This window comes from Lutjanus erythropterus, chromosome 9 (assembly GCF_056507025.1).
Source record: "Lutjanus erythropterus isolate fLutEry1 chromosome 9, fLutEry1.hap2, whole genome shotgun sequence".
Classification (NCBI taxonomy): domain Eukaryota; kingdom Metazoa; phylum Chordata; class Actinopteri; order Lutjaniformes; family Lutjanidae; genus Lutjanus; species Lutjanus erythropterus.
The window spans coordinates 31,562,251-31,587,548 of NC_139325.1; the positions used below are offsets into that span (position 1 = coordinate 31,562,251).

At 41.1% G+C, this 25,298-nt stretch overlaps 1 protein-coding gene across 4 annotated transcripts in view; it reads left to right on the plus strand.

Moving 5' to 3' along the window:
* Window positions 1–25,298, plus strand: part of cadm4 (cell adhesion molecule 4) — a 252,199-nt gene that overhangs the window by 224,556 nt on the left and 2,345 nt on the right. For 3 of the 4 annotated variants that reach the window (XM_084727118.1, XM_084727119.1, XM_084727117.1), the window contains exons 6-8: window positions 6,323–6,495; window positions 18,255–18,365; window positions 23,696–23,824. In XM_084727118.1, coding sequence (XP_084583244.1) covers window positions 6,323–6,495; window positions 18,255–18,365; window positions 23,696–23,824 — 413 coding nt within the window. The remainder of the gene's footprint in view (window positions 1–6,322; window positions 6,496–18,254; window positions 18,366–23,695; window positions 23,825–25,298) is intronic. The other variant, XM_084727120.1, reaches the window with a different exon arrangement.

Consider the following 25,298-nt stretch of genomic DNA (forward strand, 5'->3'; position numbering starts at 1 on the left):
TCCAACTGAGGTTTAAGTCCTCTGTTTGACATTTTCTCTATTCAACTTAGAGATTTGGATTTTCTTCAGTCGGGGTTTTCCCTGCCCATCTAACTCAAAGGCGACCACATTTTTGTTTTTGTGTTTTTTTAATTCTGACAAAAATGTCGGCTCAAAAGCTTTTTTTTTTTTTTTCATTTCAAAACTATTGTGCCTTTTATCAGCAACCGCTTTGATGTGCCGGAGGCAGACGATAATAAAAGCTAGGTTAGCTTAAGTTACAGGCTGGATATCAAAGGTCATTAGCCACTTTCTGAGCGCTCATACTTGACAGATCATTTAAAATCGCATTTGCACGTCACTGTGGATATTATTGTGGATATTTTCCCTGATTAATAGGTCAGCGATCCCACAGTATTAAGCGCTGAATCATTACTGTACAAGAAGCCTCTTTTTCATCCTGTCTCCACCTGTTCAGATGCAACAAGCGCTGCATAAATTTCTGTCAGTCACTGCTTCGATTTCTCCACGTCGGTCTGGATGATGGACTGATGACTTTTTTTTTTTTTCTAGACCAAATGAACAAAACTACAGGTGTGAAAGCGTGAGGACTGCATTTACAGGTGCACATGTATGCTGGTTGTGAGGCCAATCATTGATCATAATCAGGTTATAGCACTTGTATGCAGCATCATAAACCTGATGTACATGATTCTAACAGTGAACAGTCACCATCTCATCCTCTCAGTTCTGCACCAACAAAGTTTACATGATGTAGTATTGTAGTTTCAAGGTGACCTTAAAATAACGAATTGAATTACTACACTGCACAAAGAAGACGCACCTTTTTTTAAAGTTGGATTTTGGTGCTTTTCTTTTTATATCAATATATTTATGAAAAATTCATGTCTTATTTCAATATCAGGCTCTGTGGCCTTTTGTTCTTTTTCTCTCCAGTTCCTTTTGTCTGCCCTCCAGTTATGAGCCAAATTGAAACTGTGATTTTTCTTTTTCTTTCTTTTTTTTTTCACTTAAGTGCAGGGCAATCTAAAGGTGGGTGCCCAAACCGTGTGCAGCCATGCACGTCATGCACGTTCAGCAGCCTTTGCCACTATTTTTTTTTTTTTTATTCAGTTAGTAAGGGTCGAAAGCAACAATAGGCAGTTATTTGCACATTGTAGAGAGTGAAAAATGTCACTGCTGCAAATCCCAGTGAAATATGGTCTAAATGTGAACATTCAGTTTAGGGCTCAATTATTCGATCAGATGTTTGGTCTGAAAAATGGTTAAAAATGTTTCCTGAAGCCCAAGGTGAAAAGTTTTTAAACGTGGAAAAATGCTCACTTGGTCATGCCAAAGACACACTGTGCTTCCAAGTTTAATGAAAACCAGAAGAGTTGTTCAGTATATGTGATATCACCTGACATTTAACGCTTGACAGACAAATAAATCCACCTGATCCATATTTTATTGCATGAAGGAAAAAGAGAAAAACAGCTCAGATTGGGGCAGATGGGTTACTAGAACAGTGTAAAAGTATACTAGAAATTGAGTGTAGGTGTGGACATGCCATAAACTTGTATACGACTCAACTGTGTATGATGGTAAAACCGATCACTTTTAAGAGCCAGCTTTGAAACAAAGCCTTTTTCTAGTGTGTTCACAGCCCTTTGTGCACTTTCCAGAAGGGTATTGGGTCCTAAGCTCTTAAACCCTCCTCTAGATGGTCCGTCTGTCTGTGGGCATCAAGTCCACTAAAGCTCCCCAGTAAACCTTGATGCAGCCAAAATGTGTGTGTGTGTGTGTGTGTGTGTGTGTGTGTGATGACTTAAGTGAAATCCCACAGTGAGGACTGGCTGAGAAGCGTATTGGCTATAGCCCCACTAAAGCTGTGTAGCGGCTGGTTGGGGATGCTGTGTGTGTGTTTGTGTTTGTGTGCATGCACGCGTGTGTGACAGTGAGAGATGGGACAGCAGGCCACACTGGACCCTGACCCTCATCTCACGCTGGACTGCACACACATGCACACACACACACATTACAATCCCCTTGTCGTCCTCCCGATTGCTCCCTGGCCAGTTAACTGCCTGTTTAGTATTAATGACCAATTATATGCCACTTCCTCTTGGTTGAGGGATGCACTCATTGTTGGTCTGTTATTAGGAGGAGAGATGAAAATGACTTTTTGTCATTTTTCCTAATTGCCTGCTTATTTGTGCGTTAGCGTTTGAAGGAATTAGGGGAGACCGGGGGCGGTGGCACCATGGGGCAATTGTAAAACACTCATTTCCTCCAGTCAGAAACAAGCTAGAGATGACACTAAAGCACATGCTCGAAGGTGAAGAGGGCTTTGAGAGATTCGCAGAACATCTATCAGCACAAAGGTGAGATCACTTGGACAGGATGCTTGTGGTTGGAAAACCGCAGGGGGCAGTTGCTGCTGTGTGCACATTTTCAGTCCGTGTGCAGAAACCACAGTGTGACGTGCAAACCACCACAACTCTGTTGTTTGTTCCAACATTTTGTAGACGGGAGTTCATCTGGCGTGACTGGCCAAAAGGTCACTCAGTTAATACTTTTGAGTTGAAGTTAATTATTACTGAGGGCATTATGAGAGATATTTGGAATGGGGTATGTGGCACAAGCAACAATAACAGGCGAGCCTTTTTCACATGTAGTGCATTCCATATCTGTACTGGCCGTGTTTTGTTTAATGCTAATGTAAGGATGGCTAGCCAGCATGCAAGATTTTATCACGGCTGCAAAACTGGCCAAATATAAGCACCTATTTAACTGTGATGAGATACTTTTCTATTAGAAAATGGACATATTTACTAAATTTAAATGTAAATGTACTTTTAACTCAATTCAAATAATTCAAATTAACTACCAGAATAGTTGCCTAGTCCTCTGCAAAAACTGAGATGCATTTAATGAAGCCTGACATCTAAAGTGTGATTTTTTGCAATTATCAAATTATGAAAAAAGGCAAAAAAAAAAATGCCTAAAAACATTGCAACATACATAACATTTTTAGAAAAGCTGCCGTGAAATCAGGACTTTTAGGCTGCAACAATGTCCAATAAAAGACCATGAAATCGTAGAGGGATCGATAAATATGTTTCTTATATGAATGTGAATTATGAAGGAAAATGTGAAAACAAAAAAAGTTACAATTGCCCCCGGTCTCCCCTGCTGTGTGTGGGAGTACTAGTATGTATGTGTGTGTGTGTTTGTGTGTGTTGTAGAGGGACGAACTGCGGGAGATTATATTTGTGCACGTTTTCTGTGTGTAGGATAAGTGAAGTGTGTGTGTGACTAAGCAAAAAAAAAGGTTTAATTAGACGTCCTGAGGGATTAGAACTCAGATGAGTCAGGATTGTAATCTGGCCAGGGTGGCATGAGCCATGACACTCAGCCAGACACACACACACACACACACACACACACACACACACACACACACACACACACAGTTATGTTCGCCAGGATGTCTCTGTAATCCTCGCACCTCCTGTCTGCTCTGCTCTGCCCGTCTTTCATGACCAATTCATTTTTTCTGCTTTTTCCTTCTCTTCATCTCCCACCACGCCATCTCGTCTTCTTCTCTGTCTTTCCTCTACCTGTAGTAACACTTTTTTTTTTTTTAATCCCTGTCTTACTTTTTTCACTCTGCACATCTGACACTCCATTTCTCTCTCATCTGTCCTCCACTCTCTGCCGCCAACCCTTTCACACGATCTGCGCCCTCTGACCATCCATCTCCTCATTATTTGTCAGGATGCAGCCCTCTGTTGCCATTGGATCGTTTCTCCAAGCCCCTTTTATACTTTCTTCTCATGTCATGGCTTCCCTGTGGGCTTCTTTACCCTCCTTCTTCACCTCTCTTTTTATAGCAGCCCCAAGTGCCTGTGCTTTGATCCCTTGTCTCTTTCCACTTTCTCATTCTTAATACCCTTTAGCACTTCTTTAGTTTTTACTAAATGTGTTAAAGACGAGCAGCCTACTAGTGGTCTTAGTTAGAGAGCTAGTTCTTGTCTGGCTGTCCGTGCCGTGCAGGTTACCTATTATTTGCTACTTATTAATCTGTTGAAAAAGTAATTCCATCATCATGCTAATTCATAAACAGCAAAAGTAATGAGTTACACTACTTGATATTCAGTCCAGCTCCAGGTGACTTCAAACAACTCATCTACTTATTCTGACTGATTTTGCAATTACGATATGATGTGTGATATTAAAGGAAAGGAACATTTTTACATCATTATTCATTATTCTCATTTTCATTGAAAAACTGTACTAACCAGTACATGTTTTCTGAAGGCTAGAGAAAGATGTGCTGGCTGGGACACCTCTGCAGCACCACAATATTTAATTTAAAATTGTATTTTGTTATGCATTTCTCCTTATATTGCGCATCCTGTGATTTGCAAATTGCAGTCGACCAAATTTGGATTTTGATAAAATTTCAATTAATTGTTCAGCCATATCTTGTATTCAACAGATATAGAAACTGGAAAATTAGAGTTGGGACGGATCCGAACTGGATATTGAACCGACAGCCAAAATGTTGTTGCAAAATTAAAATGAATAAATTAATTAGTAATTAACACACATACACAAACGCATATATATTTATACAGACATAATTTTATCCACTAGATGGCACCACACCGCCATGTCCATCCAAGTTTGGTTCGCGGCAGTTTTCGTTCTGGCACCAGAGCAGCAGTAGCAACAAAGCGGTATTATAATGAAGCACAGGCGTGGTGCAACGATGGTTAGGTGCCTGACCTGCTCTGGATGGGAGGATTATGAGAGATGGTTATGTCTGTTGCTGTTACATTCTACGTGCTGGAAATCTTCTCCGTCATCACCCGCAGAGCGCCGCTGATTCACCAGATACTGTACACGCCCTCTGTCTGCATAGGCCAAGCATAATGATTGACAGGTATGGCAGCCAAAGAGAAAAGATATGTTGGGTCAGGAGGGGAGTCATCGCAGGAACTACATATATAAATAAATTACAAGCAGTCCCTCCCTTGGGCTAAAATTATAAAAGATCCTCCCCTTTTTTCCTCCAGTGGATTCCTACTATAAATTTCGAAAGGTCCGTAAGTTCTGCATTACTGTCCTGTTCTTGTGGTTGCAGAGGTAACTAAAAAAAAATGAATAAATGAATCATGTTAGCTCACGCAGGAAACAGAAGTAACGCCCCAGTTATCAGCCAGATGATTGCATCATTTCTAATCAGTCACACACCAATCACAGCTAGGCGGTCCATTTGATTCCCTCCTTCTGATCCCTTCTCACTAATGGTGTCACACCTGCAGCTGCTCCTGCTGCTGCTGGCAAAGCTCTGCCTCCTCCACCTTTCTAGTTCAGACTCCTAACATTGCTCAAAGGTTAACTGGGACTCATGTCTTACTTGGGCCCGCTCTTGTATACCCATGGCGTTTCTCTCTGCATTGCACTCCCTGTTCTGGCTTAGCATGCTGCTTGACTAATCCAGGGAGCATCTTAAGAGCAGAGCCATCAGTGGCAAGGATAAATATATTTCCATCTGTTGTAATGAAGTGTTAAATCTATGACAAGAGTCTTCCTTATCCTTGGATATTTTTATATACACAGTATGAGTGTAGATGCATGTGAAGCTGACTCAGGGTCAAGTATTTGAGGTAGAAGTTTTAAATTTAAGGCTGCAAGTAACAGATATTCTAATAATGAATTAAACTATTGATTTCTTTTCTTTTTGATTTAACTAGTAGCCATAAAGTGTCAAAAATAGTTTTTTAAAAAACAGAGATTACTGTGACATAAAAACAGAGAAAAACAATAAAGCCTCATGTTTGAGAAGCTGGTACAAACAAATGTTTGCCATCTTTCTTTTAATCAGTGGTTCTCAACCGGGGGGTCGCAACCCCGAGGGGGTCACCTCACTCCTAATTAAAAGTATAAACAAGCACGAAAATAACAATTACCAACATTAATCACTATGTTTTGATCAGACACAAACACTAACAAAAAGTAACATTTGCATTTTGTGACATAAATTAGCAAACTTAACAAACTACTCAGTCCAGCACTAGGTATGATGGGAAATGAGGGGTGTATTTCTGATTGAGGAATGTTTTTTTTTTACATTATATTGCCTGTGCTAGTGTTTGTCTTAGAATATATTTTATATAGTAGATTGTGAAAGTCAAAGCAATATTCTTTGAACTTGAAAAAACTGAGAACCACTGCTTTGAATAATTGATTATCAAAAAAGATAATATTCTGCCAACTGACTAGTCAACTAATTGACATAACATCTCTGCACTTTCTGTCTCTTTCCCTTTAGGCCCACGAAAATTCAGTGGTCCAAGATTAACGACACCTTACCTGAGAGGGCGGAGATTTCTGGCCCCACCTTTCAGATTTCCCGTCTCAGCCAATCACACAACGGGACGTACCTGTGCCAGGCCCAGAACGACTACGGACGCGCCGCCGATCATTACACCCTATTGGTGTATGGTGAGTAACTGTGACGGCATCAATTATATACGCCGCAAGTTTTCCTAAAGTGATTGAAAAGTTTTCTCCGTTGAGTCTTTTTATCTATTGTTTTCGTTTCCAGTCTCAGCATTCATGGTGATTCTTGTTAACTGTTCAGAATAATTTCATGTTCAACAGATCTTTTGTTTGTTACACTGCTTGTTCTTGTGTTTTGATGATGGTGATTTTTTTTTGTGAGGAATTATTGATCCTTTTATCTCCACAGTGTCTTTGGAGTCTGGCTATTCTGGCTCTGGCCAATAGAGCCATTAAATCGTGATGCTTGTCTCATCTGTCTTTCAGCTTTATTTGTTTTCCTGATTCGGTACACAGCAGGAAACCTCTGCTAAACCTCCTGTGCAATTGATTCAACAGAGATATTGATTCCACAAGAAACAGACATAGACTGCCGTGCTCAGATACTAGTCACCAACATCATTATTCAGGCTATATCTTGTAAAGAACCAATTTATCAGGTCCCCCGTGACCCAGTCCTCTCTTTAAGCTCTTCAGAGTAACTTACATCTTCAAGCGCAATAAATAAAGATTCAGATTGTGACAGCTGCATGAATTTCACAACATAAGCTGGCACGTGCACGCTTAAAAAAAAACTAGCTTGTCCCCATTCTGTTAGAACGATTCAGAAATGTTCCACTTGGAACCCTTTCAGAGAGTTCTACATGCGATCCGATATGAAGTGGTATACCTACAACCATCTGTGAAAGGTTCCACCCAAAACCCCCTATGAGAGGTTCTACGGATAACCCTTCTGCGTTGCAAGGGTTCCACCCAGAACCCTCTCTAGAAGTTCTGTCCAGAACCTTACCACTTTGTAAGGGTGTCATCAAGACCCACCCAGGGAGTTCTACAAAAAAAAACCATTTTATTTTCCAGGGGTTTTATCTAGAACACACGTGATTCTACTGTGAACCTTTTTATATTCCAAGGGTTTTATTTAGTACCCACCAAGGGGGTTCTATTGAAAACCATTTTATATTCCAAGGGTTTTATTTAGAACCCACCCAGGAATTTCTACCAAGAATCCTTCTGTATTCTAAGGCTTTTATTTAGAACAGTAGAATGGACTTTATGTAGAATCTTGTAGGACATTTTTATGTTCCTAGGGTGTTATCTAGAACCGGCCCAGGGGGTACAAAAAACTCTTGATAAATCCTTGATGAAGTTCTTCAAGAAAGAAGAAAGAGTTCTTCAAGAATTTCAACAATGCATGAATAACCCTTTCTTCTAAAAAGGGTTCTTTGTAAGAATAAGGGTTCTTAACCGAACCCTTATTCTTACAAAGAGCCCCTCTTCAGAAGCAAGTGGCTCTGGGTAGAACTCCAGCTCCTCAGGAAGAACCCAGTGGAACCCTCATTTCTAAAAGCGTAGGAGACTAAGACAACAGACGTTAACACACATTCAGAGTATTAACTCGGTGCTGGAGCTGTTGAAAGTCTGAATTTTACATGGTAACATTTGGCAAAAAACAAAAGCAGAACATCTGTTGCATTTAAAATTCAGGCGAGTCGACTCTGCTTGTTATTCGAGTAGAGGTTTCTGAGGTGGGTGGGGGTGGTGGTGGAGGGAGATGTGGGTAAGGGGGCTTTTGTTGTTGGGTTTTACAACTTTTCCAAGATGTTGCACCTAGATTCACTGGCGGTTGCTAAATTCTTAATGAAGGTTGACCCAGATAAACTGCACGCCGCCGTGGCTCAAAGAGGATGATGGCGGAGCTCGCAACATCTACCACCATAAAGTTATTTTTCAGAAAATGTGACAAATTGTCCAACTTTTTCCTCACATGTTTGAAAGTGAGGTTCTGATGAGTGTTAATGCTGTGTAATTACACACAGGAAACGGCAGAGTAAACTGTCAGTCAGACGGACAAAACTGAAATTTTAATGGGACAGCAGCAAAGTTAAATTGCACAGCTAGCTCATCATTAGAGGTTTCTACGTTTTCACATCCAATACGTTTGCGGTTTGGCCTAATTACATGCACTGTCACTCAGCAGGTTTGCCCTTCTGATCTACACCTCCCCCTGCTGGCTGCCCCTGTCTCTGCAGCCAAATGCCCTGAATCGGAGATCAGAAGTGGAGGAACGGATCGCAGGAATAGAGACGTGATATCTTATGTAACACTTTTAGGCTGCTTTTGGTTGGCGCCCCCTCATCAATCCATCACACTAAGACGCTCTCTTTTCTCACACGCACACACACACCGGCAATCAACAATCGAACACTCATGTACAAGCATGTCGAGCATCAAACGGCACCCGTAATGGTAGCTTTCCACGAGCATCATGGGTGGCAACGGTGGCAAGATGAAAGGTGACATCCCCACCTACTTCCCTCCCTCTCGTCGTCTCCCTCTCTATCCTAGAAGGTTAGACATGTCGAGCTTTGATGTGCGTTGCCACCTCTGTAGAAAAATGTTCTGTTTTTCTCCCTCCTCCTCCTCCTCAGCTTCCTCCCTCGCCATTTTTTAGCTGTCTTCTTCATTTGTTTTTCTCTGTGCCTACGTTTCATCATTTATCTTCTTTATTTCATGCTGTTGCTCTGTGCTGGTCATTAATTTGATTTATCCCGCTTTTTTTTTTTTAATTTATCCTCTCATTGTACAAAAAGGGTACACTCTTAGAAACAAGGGTTCCAAAAGGGTTCTACCCAGAACCTTGTGCCTCTGAAGAACCCTTTTTTGAGGAAAGGGTTTGTCAGTGGTTCTTTGTAAGACTAAGGCTTCCATTAAGAACCCTTTTCATCCAAACAACTGCAGTTCTTCAAGGATTGTGGAAATACTTGAAGAACCCTTTTGTCAAGGGTTCTTTGTACCATCATATAAAAAGGTTCTCAGTAGAACCCCCTGTGTATGTTCCAGATGAAAACCTTCGCAATATAAAAAGGTTCTCAATAAAAACGGGGTGGGTTCTAGATAAAACCCTTGGAATATAAGCAAGGCTCTTGGTAGAACTTGTTAGCACCCTTAGAAGGTGGAAAGGTTCTGTATAAAATCCCCAGACACAGGTTCTCTATAGAACCTCCTCCCATACGGGGTTCTGGGTGTGAAACCTTTCACAGATGGTTCAAGGTGTAACCTTTTATGTTGGGTTCTATGTAGAACTCTCTGAAAGGGTTCCAGTTGGAACCTTCACCAGGAACCAAAAAATGTTTTTCTATAGGGAAAAGCCAAATAACACACCATGGTTCTTGTTAGTGTGCTTAAAAGGTGGAAAGGTGTAGATGGGTTCTCCGTAGAACTTCTCATAGTGGGTTCCGGGTGAAAACTTTCACAAATGGTTCCAGGTGTAACCCTTTACGTTGACTTCTAGGCAGAACTGTCTAAAAGGGTTACAAGTGGAACCCTTACCACAAGCCAAAAAGGGTTCTCCTATGGGGACAAGCTGGAGAACACTTTTTAGTTCTAGTTAGCACATTTATTTCTAAGAGTGCACATTTAAAGTAAGGAATTTTGCCTCGACCAAAATCCATGAAAAAGAGCAGAAATCCATATAACAAACATAAGCCAGGCTGCGGCTCCTCTGTTCTGCACCACGGATTTCCAGCAATCAGCCTCTTAAATCCTCCCGCTGTAGCCCCACATCAGTGGTGGTTTGCTGTACTTCAAAAAAAAAAAAAAAAGAAATATGTACTCGCCCACTGGGCAGATTGTTTCAAACCTTATCTCAAAGAGCTCAGAGTTGTTGATTCAGCCATCATATTAATCTGCAGACGACTGAAAGTCACTCTTGATTTTCCCGTATGTCACAACCAATAATCTGGCCAACGTGGTGTTAATTCTTTCTCAAGAAATGTCAGTTCAACGCCTCGTGTTCAGGCTGTAATGTTTTCAGTGATATGTGCGTCTTTGTAAATATTATAACTATGAACCAGCGTATTTGCTATACATCACTGCCAGTGCACTGTGGATGATTTAATATGGTGCTAGTGAACTACATTCTGATGATTAAATACGCAGATCACTAGTCAATATTGAAAATAAAGATGATTCCGCTCTGAAAAATATGTTAAGATGACTCATAACACTTATCCAGAGTGTGCTTTTTTTCTTCCCAGCACCCACGTTGTTCTAGTAGGTGTTTTTTTTTTCTTTTTTTTTCAAATTGTGAATACCGTTTTGTAACAAAGCTCTTCACTCATTCCTAAAGACTTTGGAGATAGAAAAAGAGACTCGCTCCTTTTCCAGTGCCTCACATTTTCATTCTCTGTGAGCTTTCTTTTTGTTTGTTTCAGTCAGAACAAATTCAGCCTCTACATCTCTCCGTCTTTCCCCTCTCAGCTCTTACTCTCTCCCCTCCTTTGCTTCTCTTTTTGGTCGCACTTTATATCCAATTCGCAATTTGTATCCAATTAATACTTGAAATGTTCTTTATTAGACAGTATTAGACCCTTTATTAGACCCTTATTAGACTTTCTTAGGGGTAATTTGAGATATATTGCAACAGATCTGTACAATGTGAACCAGATCTATCAAGTGAAAGCTAAAATTATAGAGTTAGAGGAATATTTTGTCTATGGATGACTACACAGATTGTAATACTGTAACCAGATACCGTGAAGTAGGCATCGGCCGTGACTACTCTGCAAATTGGTGTGTCTCAAATAGACGATTTGTGACTTCACTTAAATTTACAGTACAGTTATGTTGTAATGTGTCCCTAATTACCCTCTAATACAGTTGAACAAAGGTCTAACAATAGGAAATAATACTTTAGTTTACAGTACAGTTTTGTCTGTTGTGCATACCCTCTAATAAAGTCTAAGAAGAGTCTTAAGTTTCAGAAATAATACACTTAAGTTTACAGTACAGTTCTGTTGTAGTATGTCACTAAGTAACCTCTAAGATTGTCTATGAAGGGTATAATACAGAGCATAGTGTTTCTAGTTTTTGTGCAGTTTGTTACGTCCTATTAGTGTACTGTAAAATGAAGTGTGACCCTTCTTTTTCTTTCTGTCTCTCCACGTTACTTTCCTCGTCATCCCTCTTCCTCTGCCCGCTGTTCTCACCTCTTTTACACCACCTGCCCATTTCCTCTCTCCACTCCTCCTCCCACACCCCTTTCAACAGTTTTTCACCTTGCCACCGGTTTGCCCTCCGTTCTTGGTTCAGCTGCAGTTCAGTCTCTTTACTCAAAGAAGGCCTAGGTGACACAGCGAGAAGTGAGTATAACTAAGTGAGGAGTTGGAGTGGGAGGACGGTGTGGAAGGGAGGAAGTGATGGAGGGATGAAAAACGGAGAGAAGAAGGACGACGGAGGTCGGACGCAGGTTAACATTCAGTACCACAGCCTGTCAGATAAACGGGATGTCAGTGGAGTTGGCTCCCAGCCTTCCCAGAGGGAATCCCAGAGTGCACTTGGGGGGAGAAACGGGGGGGATGCTGGAGGAGGATGTGTGTTGTAAAGGATGAGTCAGCAAAAAAAAAAGAAACCATTTTATTGCAGGTGCAGAAAAACTACCAGTGCTATCTCCCTCGTCTCTCCGCTCCTCATTTCATGTCAGCTTTCCCTCTGTGAGAGTTATCTGCCATCGGGGTCTGTACACTGGGTACAAACTCAGGCAAAAGTGGCTGCCAATTTGTCGCAGGTGCTTTAGGCGCTGCCACTTTATGAAGGGAGACGGGCTTAATGCTGGCGAAGAATGGAGAGCGAGAGGTGGAGAACTCTCTTGGGCCGTGGCAAAGACGTGATGCATTCAGGCTGAGCTTTATTTGACTGGTCACACTTGTGTGTACATGCAGCTCTGCACATTGAGAAATTAGGGTTCTTCCTAAAGGACTGTGTTCTACCCAGGACCATTTGCCTCTGAGGAACTCTTTTTTGAAGAAAGGGTTTGTCAAGTGTTCTTTGTAAGAACCCTTTTCATCCAAAGATTCACTTTTGAAGAATTCTCTCGTCAAGGCTTTTTTGTACCATAATATAAAATCGTTCTTTGTGGAACCCCCTGGATGGGTTCAGATAAAACCCTTGAGGTATAGAAACATTCTCTGTAGGGCCCTTGGAGTCTAAAAATGTTCCCCTAAGTGTGTTTAGTATAAAACCTGTGAAACAAAGAAAGGTTATCGGTAGAACTCCCTTGGTAAGTTCTAGATAAAAATCTTGGGATATAAAAAGATTCTTGGTAGAACAACCTGAGTGTATTCTAGATAAAATCCTCAGAATCTAAAAAGGTTCTCATTAGAATCTCCTGGATGTTCTTGCTAAAACCCTCGGACTGTACAAACGTTTTCAGTAAACAATCTTTGGTGGGTTCGAGATAAATCCTTGGAATATAAAAAGGAACTAGGTAGAACCTCCTGGGTGGGTTTTTGTTAGTCCCCTTAAAAGGTTGAAAGATCTTGGGCAGAACCTCCAGACAGGGTTCTGAGTTGAACCATTACATCATAGGAGGGTTCTCTGTTAAACTTCTCATAGGGGTTTCTGGCTGAAACTTTTCACAGATGCGTCTAAGTGTAACCCTTTATGTTGTGTACTTGGTAGAACTCTAAGTGCAAGTGCAACCTTTATGTAAAGTTCTACCAGGAACCAAAAAGGGTTCTTCCATGGGGACAAGCCAAAGAATCCTTTATAGTTCTAGGTGGCGCTTCATTTCAAAGAGTGTGATTATGATTCTAAGTGTGTGTGTGTGTGTGTGTGTGTGTGTGTGCTTTGATGTGTTTATGATTCAGAGAAAGAGAGTGAGATATTTCTCATTAGTGTGCAAATAAGTGTGTGCACCACTTAATACGATGAAATTAACTTTCTGCAACTTTCTGAAAGTCACTAATGATATAAATGTGAGAAATGGTTTTCAATGAATCACACACGCTCATGCACATTACACACACAGACACAGACACACACACACACAGTATGGAGGATGTGGCCTGTGTTGGTTGTTTCATCTGTGCGCCACCATTGTTAAGGAGAAATTGGATTTTTTTTGTGTGTGTGTGTATACGCAAAGGTGCACGTGAATGTGTGTGTGCATGCGACTGGGAGGAGAATGTTGCAGATTGTCTGGTGAAAGCCCAGAGGGCTCCCTTATGTAATTGAACTGAGCTGCTGCACTCAGATGAATCGCCAAGCCAATAAAACCCATTAGAATTGAATTGCATGAGAGAGTGTGGGAGATGGAGAGAGAAAGTGAGAGCGAGGGTGAGGTAGAGATCGGGAGATAAGAATTGGTAGTTTGCATATATGTAACACACTTATATGCCTGTGTGTGAGAGTGCTTCTGAAAAATGGAGATGGAAGTTAGCAAAGGGGAACAATAGAGGGACTAATGGTTTTATAGAAAGCTTCATGGAAAGCAGAGGGGGGTGATAGAAAGATGAAAGGATGGATAGTGAAGTGGCGAGAGATACTAGGTGACCAGGGATTAGTCTGTGTCTCCTCGACTGTTGTAATGAGCTGTCAGGATAATTGGAATGAAAAACACAGACCTCCATTTAATGAAGTGAGACTTTCAAAAAATACGGAATAAGAATGAAAGTGGGAAAAGGTTGGGGGCGAGAGGCAGAGGAAGCCAGACGGAGATAATGCCGAGTCAATTTTGTTTGGGAAAAAAAAGTGTCTTAAGTGTTGTTTTCCTCCACTCATGACAATGCACCTGTGTCGGCGTCTGAGTAAATCTTGAATGACTCTCCAGCCAATCAGTGTTGGCCTTTATGGGCTCAACAGTTGCCCTCTAACCAATGTCGAACATTCAGTGCACCGATTGACAGCTGGAGCCACCGCTGCTCTGGGCAAGGCCCCTTATAATCAGGAACATTGAACATGAAAGAATGACGGGGCTCTTCCAAAATGGCGCTGCAGTATCCTCAGGCGCACTCCTGCGAGTATGAGATACGAGGAGAAAACGTCATTATCACAAGTGCCACCACATCCATCCCTGGAAATAACATGGGCTGTGTGCCTGATTGGCAGCCATATAGTGTTAATGAATAACAATATGATGTGAGGGGGGGGGAAAAAAAGGGACGCTATCGGCCAAGAGAACGACAGCTGTATGGCATTCTCCTTAATTAAGTTGAAGAGAGGCAGTGAGGGAACGTAGTCACCGAGGAATGAAACCAGAGACGCGGCTGAATTAAGGAAAGTGAAACAGGGAGGGGGGGGCGCGAATGAGGAGACAGGAGAGTTTTGTTGAAGACGAACAAGGAAAAATAAGTGAGAGATGTTGGCGGGAAGATAAGAATAAGTTGGAAACAGTGAGAAATACCTATTTTTGGGTCATTTGTGATTGTCAAGAGAAATTAATCAGCGTCCAGTTAATTAGTGCAGCGACCCCGGCCATTAATCCTCAGGCTCTAGTGACAACCACATGTATCCACACACAGACGCAACATATAACTGCTGCACTCATACACACTCAGAGATAAGGGTTTCAGGAGATTTCTTCCTTAAAGGCTGAGGTTCTACACAGAACCATTTGCCTCTGAAGAACCCTTTTTTTTTGAAGAAAGAGCTTATCCATCATTGGGATATATGGAATTCAGTACCTTTTTTTGCCTCATCCATGTGGTTCTTCATAGAACCCTGAGAGGACAAGAGGGATCCATGTCACCCCTCCTGGGTGGGTTATAGATGAATCCCTTAGAATGTAAAAGGGTTCTTGGTAGAACACCCTTGGGTTGTAGATGAAACCCTTGGCATACAAAAAGGGTTCTTAGTAGAACCTACAGGGTAGATACAAGGATTTCAACAATTTGCTTCCACTCTTTGATCAAAGGCTCTTTGTGCCATCATGTAAACAGGTTCTCAGTGAAGTCATTGACTGTATTCTAGATGAAACCCTTGGAATATAAAAGGTTCCCTGGGTGGATTGTGAATGAAACTTGTAGAATATGAAAGGGTTCTCAATAGAAACTCCCAGAGTGAATTCTAGATAAAACCCTTCATATATAAAAGGCAGGTTCTTGTAGAATCACTCAGAGGGCTTGGGATGAAACTGTTCACAGGTATAGCCTTTTATGTTGCGTTGTAGATAGAACCCTTGGAAAGGGTTCAAGGGGAACCTTTATAAATGGTTCTAGTTATCCTCTTTATTTCTAATAGTGCACGGGAGAGCAGCCAGACACACACACTGAGATAATTGTGGGGTAATTTCTCTTTCTCTCTATCTGATCTAGTCCTCATTTCCTTTTTCTCTCACTTTACCTCACAGAAAACTCTGCTCATCACAAAATACACTATGCATCATGTACATTTCTTTACAGAGAGGGAGAAGAAGCGCGTGCTGGGCTCGGAGAAAGAAAGAAAAAAAAAATAACAGGACGGGGGAGGTATAGTGCTGACATAAGAGGAGTGCAAAAAGAGATTGATGATCTCAGGGCCAGTGGGAGAAAGGGAGAGAAGAGACAGAGGAATACTTACCAATAAATTACTCCTGAGCAGAAAGGGCAGTGTGTGTGTGTGTGTGTGTGTGTGTGTGTGTGTGTGTGTGTGTGTGTGTGTGTGTGTGTGTGTGTGTGTGTGTGTGTGTGTGTGTTGTAGTGGGTGTGTTCTATGTGTATGTGCATGGCCAATTATGCATTTGTGTGTAAGTGTGCATGAGTATGGGTGTGTGTATGTGTGTGCACAAGCCTGCATGTATTTCAAAACAAGCTGCCTCTGTGTGTGTGTGTGTGTGTGTGTGTGTGTGTGTGTGTGTGTGTGTGTGTGTGTGTGTGTGTGTGTCTACAGATGTGGGTGTGTGTGTCCTGAGACTTTGAGTACAGACCTCGCACTTTGCGGTTTCATGGAGATTGTTTGATGAAGTGGCATGTTATTCACTCTTAAAGTGCTGATGCGCAGACACACACACACGCGCACACACACATCCCGCTGTCTTCTCCCTTTTAGTTCTTGTCAGCCATTATTTTTGTCTTTACCGGCGATATGAACATGTCTCCCTCTACCTCTCTACCTACCGTTGTGTCTCAGCCATTGATTTGGAGAATGTGTCAAGATCCAAGCTATTGTTCTCCATTGAATGAGACAGTCCCTGCATGGCACTGTTCCATTGGGAATGCATCTGTCACAGACAATGTCTCTGTCTGCCCTGCCATTGTACCATAGAAAATGTGTCACTGATAGAGAATGTGTTCCTATATATTCCAATCGCCCTCGTAGATGAATGTCAATCTGCCAGGTGTAATTCTCTTCAGCCGCTTTAAAGCATGTCTCTCCCATTGTAAACCTCTTCTTTAACCCCCTCAGCTGGCATAGACGCCTGCAAGGGAACATCGTTTGTCCTTGTCTTTATCTCTTGTCAGGGGTCGAGATCGATTCCATTTCGCACACACGCACTCAATTTGGGAAAATAATTAGTAACATTTGTCTCTCGTAGCGAAACGGCATTGGCCTCAATTGCTGATCAGCGTGTTTGAAAAAAAGTCTTTCTTCCTTTTTATCTTTTTTTGTGTTTTACATCTCCTCCTCCCTCTCAAAAGTCATTGGAAGTGACAAGCACCTGTGAATCTGAGTACCAGAACCAACCTGTTACCTGCAAATATCTCCAAGTCAAATCCAGACCTGCCTGGAACCATAAATATATGAAGTCTTACAATGAGGGGTGTCGTGATATACGGGTATTGGCAATGACTGTGATATTCTGAAAATGGTATAAAGTATTGATAACATGCTAATAATATACATATCTTAAACAGAGTCTCTCTGTACCTCCCTACACTATTTTGAGTGTAAGTCATTTGCCAGAAAAAGATCCAAATGTACAATAAACAAAGTTAAAGATGAATTTGACTGATAGCAGTATTTTTTTACCCAATATTTTATATATATATTCTTTTGGCCACAGTAATCATATTGTGAAAATCTTATATCATGTGAAAATTTTGATTAAAGACATCGATACAGTCGCTCATTTGTCAGTTGCTTGAGTTCTTGGAAGAGTATCGGTCTGTTGTACCTCTGCAGACAGTTCTCACAAATGTTATTCTCACAGTCTCCAGTCACACCAAATTTCTATCAACGTCCAACTCAGCAATGTATCGTCCACAAGTGTGTATTCAGCACTGGCTTTTACCTTAATGTTAGCCTGTAGAAAGGCCAGTGTGCCCCATGGGACCTGCAAAATCTTAATTTTACAAGTCAAGAAAGTCTCAATTTGTAGTGGGTTTCTCATAGTTTAGTTTTGTGTGAAACTGGCCGGTGAACTGCGACGTACATCGCTCATCTCACAAAATATACATCACCAACACAAACATCACTGTCCCTTGTTGTGTTATCGTAGCTGAAGTGTTTTATCCAGCCTGGAAGCAAAAGAACGAGCAAAACCCACTGTTGTGTGACTACATTCCACTACAAAACACCCAAGCATCTGAGTACACTTATTATTACTACTAATATTACTATTACTTATTACGTCACTTTCATTCCACACCATTCTAAAACCTCTGTGGATGCATTATTTTTGAAAGTCATTTACTCATACCAGTATTCATGCCTGCACCTGTAATTTTTTTTTTTTTTACCCATTACACAACTTTATTGTGGGTTACCCATCTGGTACCCAACCTGGTGCAGGACTTGATACTCCTTTCCAGTGAGGATGCTGCGGTGGAGGCAGGAGGTGCAATTAATATTCAACACTAATAAAGCATGTGTTATGTTTTATGGGCTGTAGTAACTTTGCTAATAAAACCCTGCAACGCCTTGATTGAAATGTCACTGCATGCTGTAGATAATAGCATCTGTGTATGTGTGTGTTGTTATCCCATTCCCTGTCTGTCTGTCTGTAGATAATGTGTCAGTCACTACCACGGTCCCTCCCACTCCTACCACCCAACCAATCACCTCCCATCCCGCCACCCCAACCCTCCTAACACCCAGCCTCGCTCCGGACCCAGAAGGTAACACACACACACTCCTTTATTATTCTGCAACTGCTACCCTCCATCTCTCTCCACGTCCTTCCCTGCTCTCCTTTGGTGTCTTTCACTCCCCAACTCATTTGATGACTCTCAGGTGGCCCACACCAACACACACACACGTACCTACACACACACACACACACACACACACACACACACACACACTTTTTCTGCTGCAACCTTCCTCTGCCCTGCATCTACATGAGTGTACGTGCCTGCAACCACCCACTCTCAGCCTCTGTCTTATCACCGGCTGTTTGATGCTCCCCACACACACATTGCCCACTCAGCATTTGTGTATGTGTGTGTGTGTGTGTGTGTGTGTTTGTGCGCATGGTCTGGGTTGTGTCTCTTGGTGCTTGGTGGGTACTGTTGATGAATCTGCGCTAAGAGTTTAAAGTACTGGCAACTGACTGACGCTGGCCTCCGGAGTGCTGGGGAGATGCTACACAAACATTTTTATCTGCATACAAACACGTTCACAAACACACACACACACACACACACACACACACACACACGGAAGGAGGGTGAAAGAGAGAAAGAAAGAAAGATCAGGGATCCAGGTGGTTGTCTAATCATATTCTCCCAGATGAATGTTACACAGCAGGAGAAAGAAAGGCTGCTTGGCACTACTCTGCTACACTCTTAGAAATGAGGGTTCCAAAAGAGAATCCGTTTCATCCAGAGAACAGCTTTTGCAAGAAAGAGTTCTTCAATGATTGTTGAGATCTTTGAAGAACTCTTACGGCAAGGGTTCTTTGTACAATGACAAAGAAAGTTTCTCGGTAGAACACCCTGGGCGTGTTCTAGATAAAGCCCTTGGAATATAGAGAAGGTTCTCAGTAAAACCCACTGGGAAGATTCTAGATAAAACCCTTGGAATATTAAAAGGTTCTTGGTAGAACCTCCTGAGTATGTTCTAGATAAAACCCTTGGAATATTAAAAGGTTCTTGGTAGAACCTCCTGAGCGTGTTCTAGATAAAATCCTTGGAATATAAAAAAGGGTCTTGATAGAACCTCCTGGGTGCGTTCTTCACAAAACTCATGGAATACAAAAAATAGATTCTGGATGTGTTCTTGATAAAACGCTTGGAAACTGACAATGTTCTTGTTAGCACCTTTAGAAGATAGAAAGGTTCTGGCTAGAACCCCCACAGAGGGTCTGGGTGTAACTTTTACATCATAGAGGGGTTCTCTGTTCTGGCTGAAACCTTTCACAGATGCTTCTAGGTGTAACCCTTTGTGTTGGGTTCTAGGCAGAACTCTCTGACAGATTTCCAAGTGGAACCTTTGTAAATGTTTCTACCAGGAATCCAAGAAGGTTTCTTCTATGGGGACAAGCTGAAGAACCCTTCATGGTTCTAGTTAGCACCTTCATTTCTAAGAGTGTACCCTGAGCTTGTGTGTAAACACACTCTTTCACTAGTTTCCCTTTCTTTTATCTACAGAATGTATTTATCTCATACGTACTCTTACACAAACACCTGCTCTCTGGTACGTCTTGTTCTCCTTTCTTTCCACACCTTCGGCTGCTCTCTGCCTCCTCCGTTACTTAAAAGGAGAGATGAAGTGAAGGGAGCGGGAACGTCCTTCTTGTTCTTCTGTTGTTGCTGCCGCCGTCTGTGCCAGGTGGAAGTTGTTTACCTGCTGGGCATGTGTGGAGGTGTCATAAAGAGTCATAAAGAAAAGCCGCGGCCTGAACAGTTTGGAGAACATTTAGTCGATGCGATGTATCATCTGAGGGCCCCTCGGAGCAACAACGCACTTTTCAATACTGTCAGTCATTTCCTGTGGAGCTTTGGGCTGCGGTGGATTTAAGAGATAGTAATGGTTTTTAATGTGGGAAAATATGAGGTACCTATCAATAGTCCGAGTATTTGCTGCAGTAGATGGTGGTCTGAGTGCCTCCAGGCTGGAGAAGCAGAGACGGGCACCTGCACGGAAGCTAAACATTTAATTGCTATGGACAGAGTCAGCAATAAAGAGTATTTTAGCCACTTAAAAAAGGTCCACCTAAAACAAATCACTGTCAGTTCGAGTGTACACTATATTTTTTAGTATTTTCACTGCTTTACTTTGCAGTCAGACGGCGTTTTCTGACAGGACACTGCCATTACAGAAGCCAAATATTACACTCCTCTGTAAGTGAAACCATACATCAGCCAAACTAATACTGGACTTTTGGGGTGGATACTAAAATCTATATTGGAGAGTAAAACTAATCCGATATCAGTATATCTGCAGATATTCTATAGTTCATGTTATTTTATTGTTATTTTATATTCTGTTTATGTTTTGCTGCCGTGAAGTATTATAAATTATGTTTTGAAAGGTGCTCTAAAAATCAGATTTATATACATACTAATATTCTATAAAACTAAAATAAATAAATAAATAAAAACAATCTCCATTATGGTCTTCTTTTTTTAATTCACCAGTCCGTGATAGGCCAGTATTATCAGTCTGGCTCTAGTTGCTGTTCTGTTGAAGCCTCTGTCTGTTAGTTTGTTTGTGTGACTTTGGTGAATCTGATCTATACTTTATACTCTATCTATACTTTTATCCTGTATTGTGCAAGGTAAAATTACTGATTTGACCTGTGGAGTTTGGTTGGTTTAGAGAGAGTGATACTTGGCTGACATAGCGGCAGTTTCTCGTTGCAAACGGCTGTCTCTCAAGAAGTAAAGCAGTAAAAAATATTCTAAATATAGCTCACACTTCAACTGATATTTATTTTAATTTAGATGGACCTTTTTAAGTGGCTAAAATACATTTTTTGCTGACCCTGTCCACAGCAGTTCATTGCTCAGCTTCCATGGTGGCGCCCCTCTGTGCTTCTTCTAACTGTGGGCATAAGTACTGTAACTAATACACTTGACTATCGATAAGTACCTCATACAGCCTGACATCAGATAATCTGAACTGTCCCTTTAAGAACAGGGTGACTTGAGGTAAAGGTATAGCGCTTAAGTCCTTGCTTTTTCATGAAATATTGCTTGTTCAGTCCTGTCACAGTTAATCACACGTCCCGTGTGCCTGCAGATGTACCCATATTTGCTTAATCAAACACACATGCTAATACTCAATCACACGGACAGGAATGTAATGCACTTTGTCTCAGCGCTCAATGAAAAACTTGTCCGACAAATATATGCATAAAAACGCTCCTTCTTGTCTTCGTATGTCAATCCCTGCTCCCGCTCCTCTTCTTCCTTTCCTTCACCTCCTCCGTCACTCTCCTCCTCTGCTGATCTCTATGTGTTAGCACTGTATTAATGATTCATGTTTTAATTCCGCTCTGTCAAGGTCCAAGAGCTGCATCAATAACTCTGCGTCCTTGCCTCCTATTGGCCTTACCAGCTCTTCCACTACACCCCCTCAGCCTCATCAAAAAAAAAAAAAAAAAAGCGCTTTTTGTTATCGTCAGCAGCTCCGGCACTGTCTCAGTATTTAACTCCAAGCTTAAAGAACTGTGTTTTTCCAGCACAAATTACCTTGATTTTTACTTTATCAATTCTTTCTTTCTTCAGCCAGAAACTGCTGGTGAAACTATTCATATACAGTGTGTGCTTGGTTTTAAAGGAATAGTTCAAATGTTGAGGTGTATGTGGTACCTCTACTTATCAATAGTCACTGTACCTCCAGTAGATGCCAGTCGGCGTGTCCCCAGTATGAAGAAGAATTAAGAAGAGATTCTCCTAAAAAAAAAAAAAACAACAAAAAAAACAATATCACTTTAAGTGTACGCCATACTTAGAATATTTTCACCACTTTACCTTGCCATCAGACAGTCTTTTCCCATAGGAAACTGCCGTTATACAGGTCAAATGATACTCGCTCCAAACCAGCCAAACTCCATGAGTGAAATCAGTAATTTTACCTCGCAGAACATGGTAGTTGCTGGTCTACAGCGGCCTCAATCTCTTTGTTTGTTTGTGTTATTGCGTGACTTCGGTGAGTCTGAACTATCATTTGAAAACACCAAAGCCAAAATAAGACAATCAAATGAACAGATCGGGCGAGCAGCCTCTGTACTCTGCGTGGTAAAATTACTGATAACACCCATGAAGTTTGGTTGGTTTGGAGAGACCCATATTATGCTTATTATAGTGCTTTCCAGTCGGATTTGGCCGTTTGATGGCAAAGTAAAGCAGTGAAAATATTCTGCACCCTTTTTTTAAGTGGCTAAAATATTTTTTGGCAATATACCAACTATCGATCATTACCTTCTACAGCCCTACATTAAATAATCTGAATTATCCTTCCATTGGCTTTATGGTTTCTATTATGCCTGCAACTGATATTTAATCTGTTGCTATTTTTGATTAATTGATTAATTATTTAATCCACCAAATGTCAAGAAATCCTGAAAGACTTGATCATAATTTACCAGTGCTCATAAATTAAGTTGTCAGTGGTTGTTTCGTTTGCCCAGCAGTCCCAATGCTCAAATGATTCAGTTTAAAATGATATAAAACAAAGAAAAAAGATTAAATCCTCACATTTGAGAGACTGGAACCAGTGCGTGTTTAGCATTTTCGCTCTAAAAAGGGACTTAAACAATTCATCAATTGTTAAAATTTTCATGTCAGGAGAATAATTGCTTACTCGACAAATTATTCCAGCAATAACCTACGCTGTCATTCATTATTCCTCTGTTTTTGTTTTGTCCTTTGCTTTAAAGCAGTGTAATGTCAGTGAAAGGTGAAGCTGACATGAATAATTCCTCAGCACTGCTGCAATTTTTACAACAAAATGTCACAGAATTTAACTCGCCCTTTTTATCTTTTTTTATCTCCCCTCACTCATCTTGTGGTGAAGTGTTTGATTTCGTTTCCCAGGGCTGCAGTGCTCACGGTGTAAACTCACACAAGTTTCCACCCATTCAAAATGCATTGTGGTCTTGACAGGTGCTCGGCTGAAGTGGGTTTTAAGATACTTATTTCTTTATTCACTCTCCTCATTTCTGTGCCTTTTTCTCACTCATCCTGACTGTCGGGCGTTCTGTGCAGTGGGGGGTGATGAAAGGTGATAATGGAAGTTGGGTGGAAGATATCGACTTCTTTTTTCTCCGGTCTCGCTCCCTGTGCCGCAACCCCCCCCCACACACACACTGGTGTTTTAACGCGCTCTCTTTCTCTCACTTTTATATATTTTTCTTCCCTACATCTCTCCTGCTTTCATTTTTGATCTTTCTCTCTCTTTGTCTCACTTTCTTTGCCTGCATTTCTCTCTCCATATTTCCTTTTATATACCTCACACACTCCACCCACACACACTATTTATCTCTTTTGTTCTTCCTCAGATCCCGGTGCAGTGGTAGAGACTCACAGCGCAGTACCGTATGCAGTGATAGGTGGCGTTCTGGCACTGCTGGTTTTCACCGTCATCTGTGTCCTCATTGTCACCATCTGGTGCTCCGTCCGACAGAAAGGTAACGCACACACGCACATACACACTCATAAACACACACACACACCAAGTTATGAGAGATGGGCAGCATTTCAACTAAATGTATTTAAAATGTAGTTATGTAGTATGTAATTAATTACATTTGAGTATTTTGTCATTTATATTTTCCTGGGCAGAAAAAAACTACTTTGCACTACTGCATATGTCATTTTAGTCTCAAATAAGACACATTTTTATCCACTGGTTGAGACTGTAGAAAAAGAAACTTAAAAAAATAGTCTAATCACAGTTTTGGACTAAATATAAGTGAATCTATGACATGATTGTGAACTACAGTATTTCATGTATGTTCCTTCTGATCAGCAGCTAGAGGAAAGAAGCTGCATTAGTATTTGGTGCAGATTTCCTCCCCAGATAAAGCTATATAATCAAAATATGATCAGATAAGGCAAGCTTACTGAAAGACACTAAAATAGAAAAGAACAGAAGCGCAGTTAACAAACACACTTGCTCTGGAACTGGCAAATATACTTACCAGTCACACACCGCCAACACATCCTCACAACCACATTTGTACTTAATCATTAGTTAACAGTCATGTGCCTCAGCAAGTACAGTCATAGCATAATGATGATGTCTTCACAAATCATTAGTTAATGATTCTTTAACACAGATGCTGATCAGGATTTAGATTGTATCCAGCAGCAGCAAAAATATGGCCTGGACTCACTGTGGTAATTAACATGACTTAACGCTATTAATTAATGCTAATTATTAATAATAATTGATGTTGATAGGGAATTATTCACTTATGGCAGACTGAGCTAATAGTAATTCGTATATGACTCAGTCTGTTAATCCTTTAGACGTTATTATTATTATTTGTTCATGCATGTCTTAGTCAGTCATGATCTACTCGCCCTCATGTGGACTGAAGGATGGGTTTATTTTTTTTAGTCCACAAAACTCTGCTGGAGTGTCAAAGAAAAAACAGTCTTGTAGAATCTCACAAACAATTGAAGTGAACACTGACTAGTTTTCAAATGTGAAAAACAACTGAAAAAAACAAAACAAAACAAATACCTTCATACTGCTCGTCTGGCATAATCCAAATCTCGCCGTCACACCACACACACCCAGCTCAGACAGTGTGCACATGCACATGAACGTGGCTCCAAGCTAAGGATCTGCAGTGAAGATTCAGGCTAAAAACATGGTGTAAATAACATTTTTTAAGTCAACTTGGCATGTTTTGGGGCTTTAGGAGACTTGGATTGCACCAGATGAGCAGCATGGAGGCATTTTATGTTTTTATTCTGTTGTTCTATTACATTTGAAAACTGGTCACCATTCATTTTAACTGTTTGGGAGATTCTGCCGCAGTGTTTTGTGGACTGAAAAACTAAACCCAACAGCATGAGGATGAGTAGATAGTGACTGAATTTTCATTTTTGGGTGAACTTTCCCTTTTACTCATGATGATCTGTGCATTAATA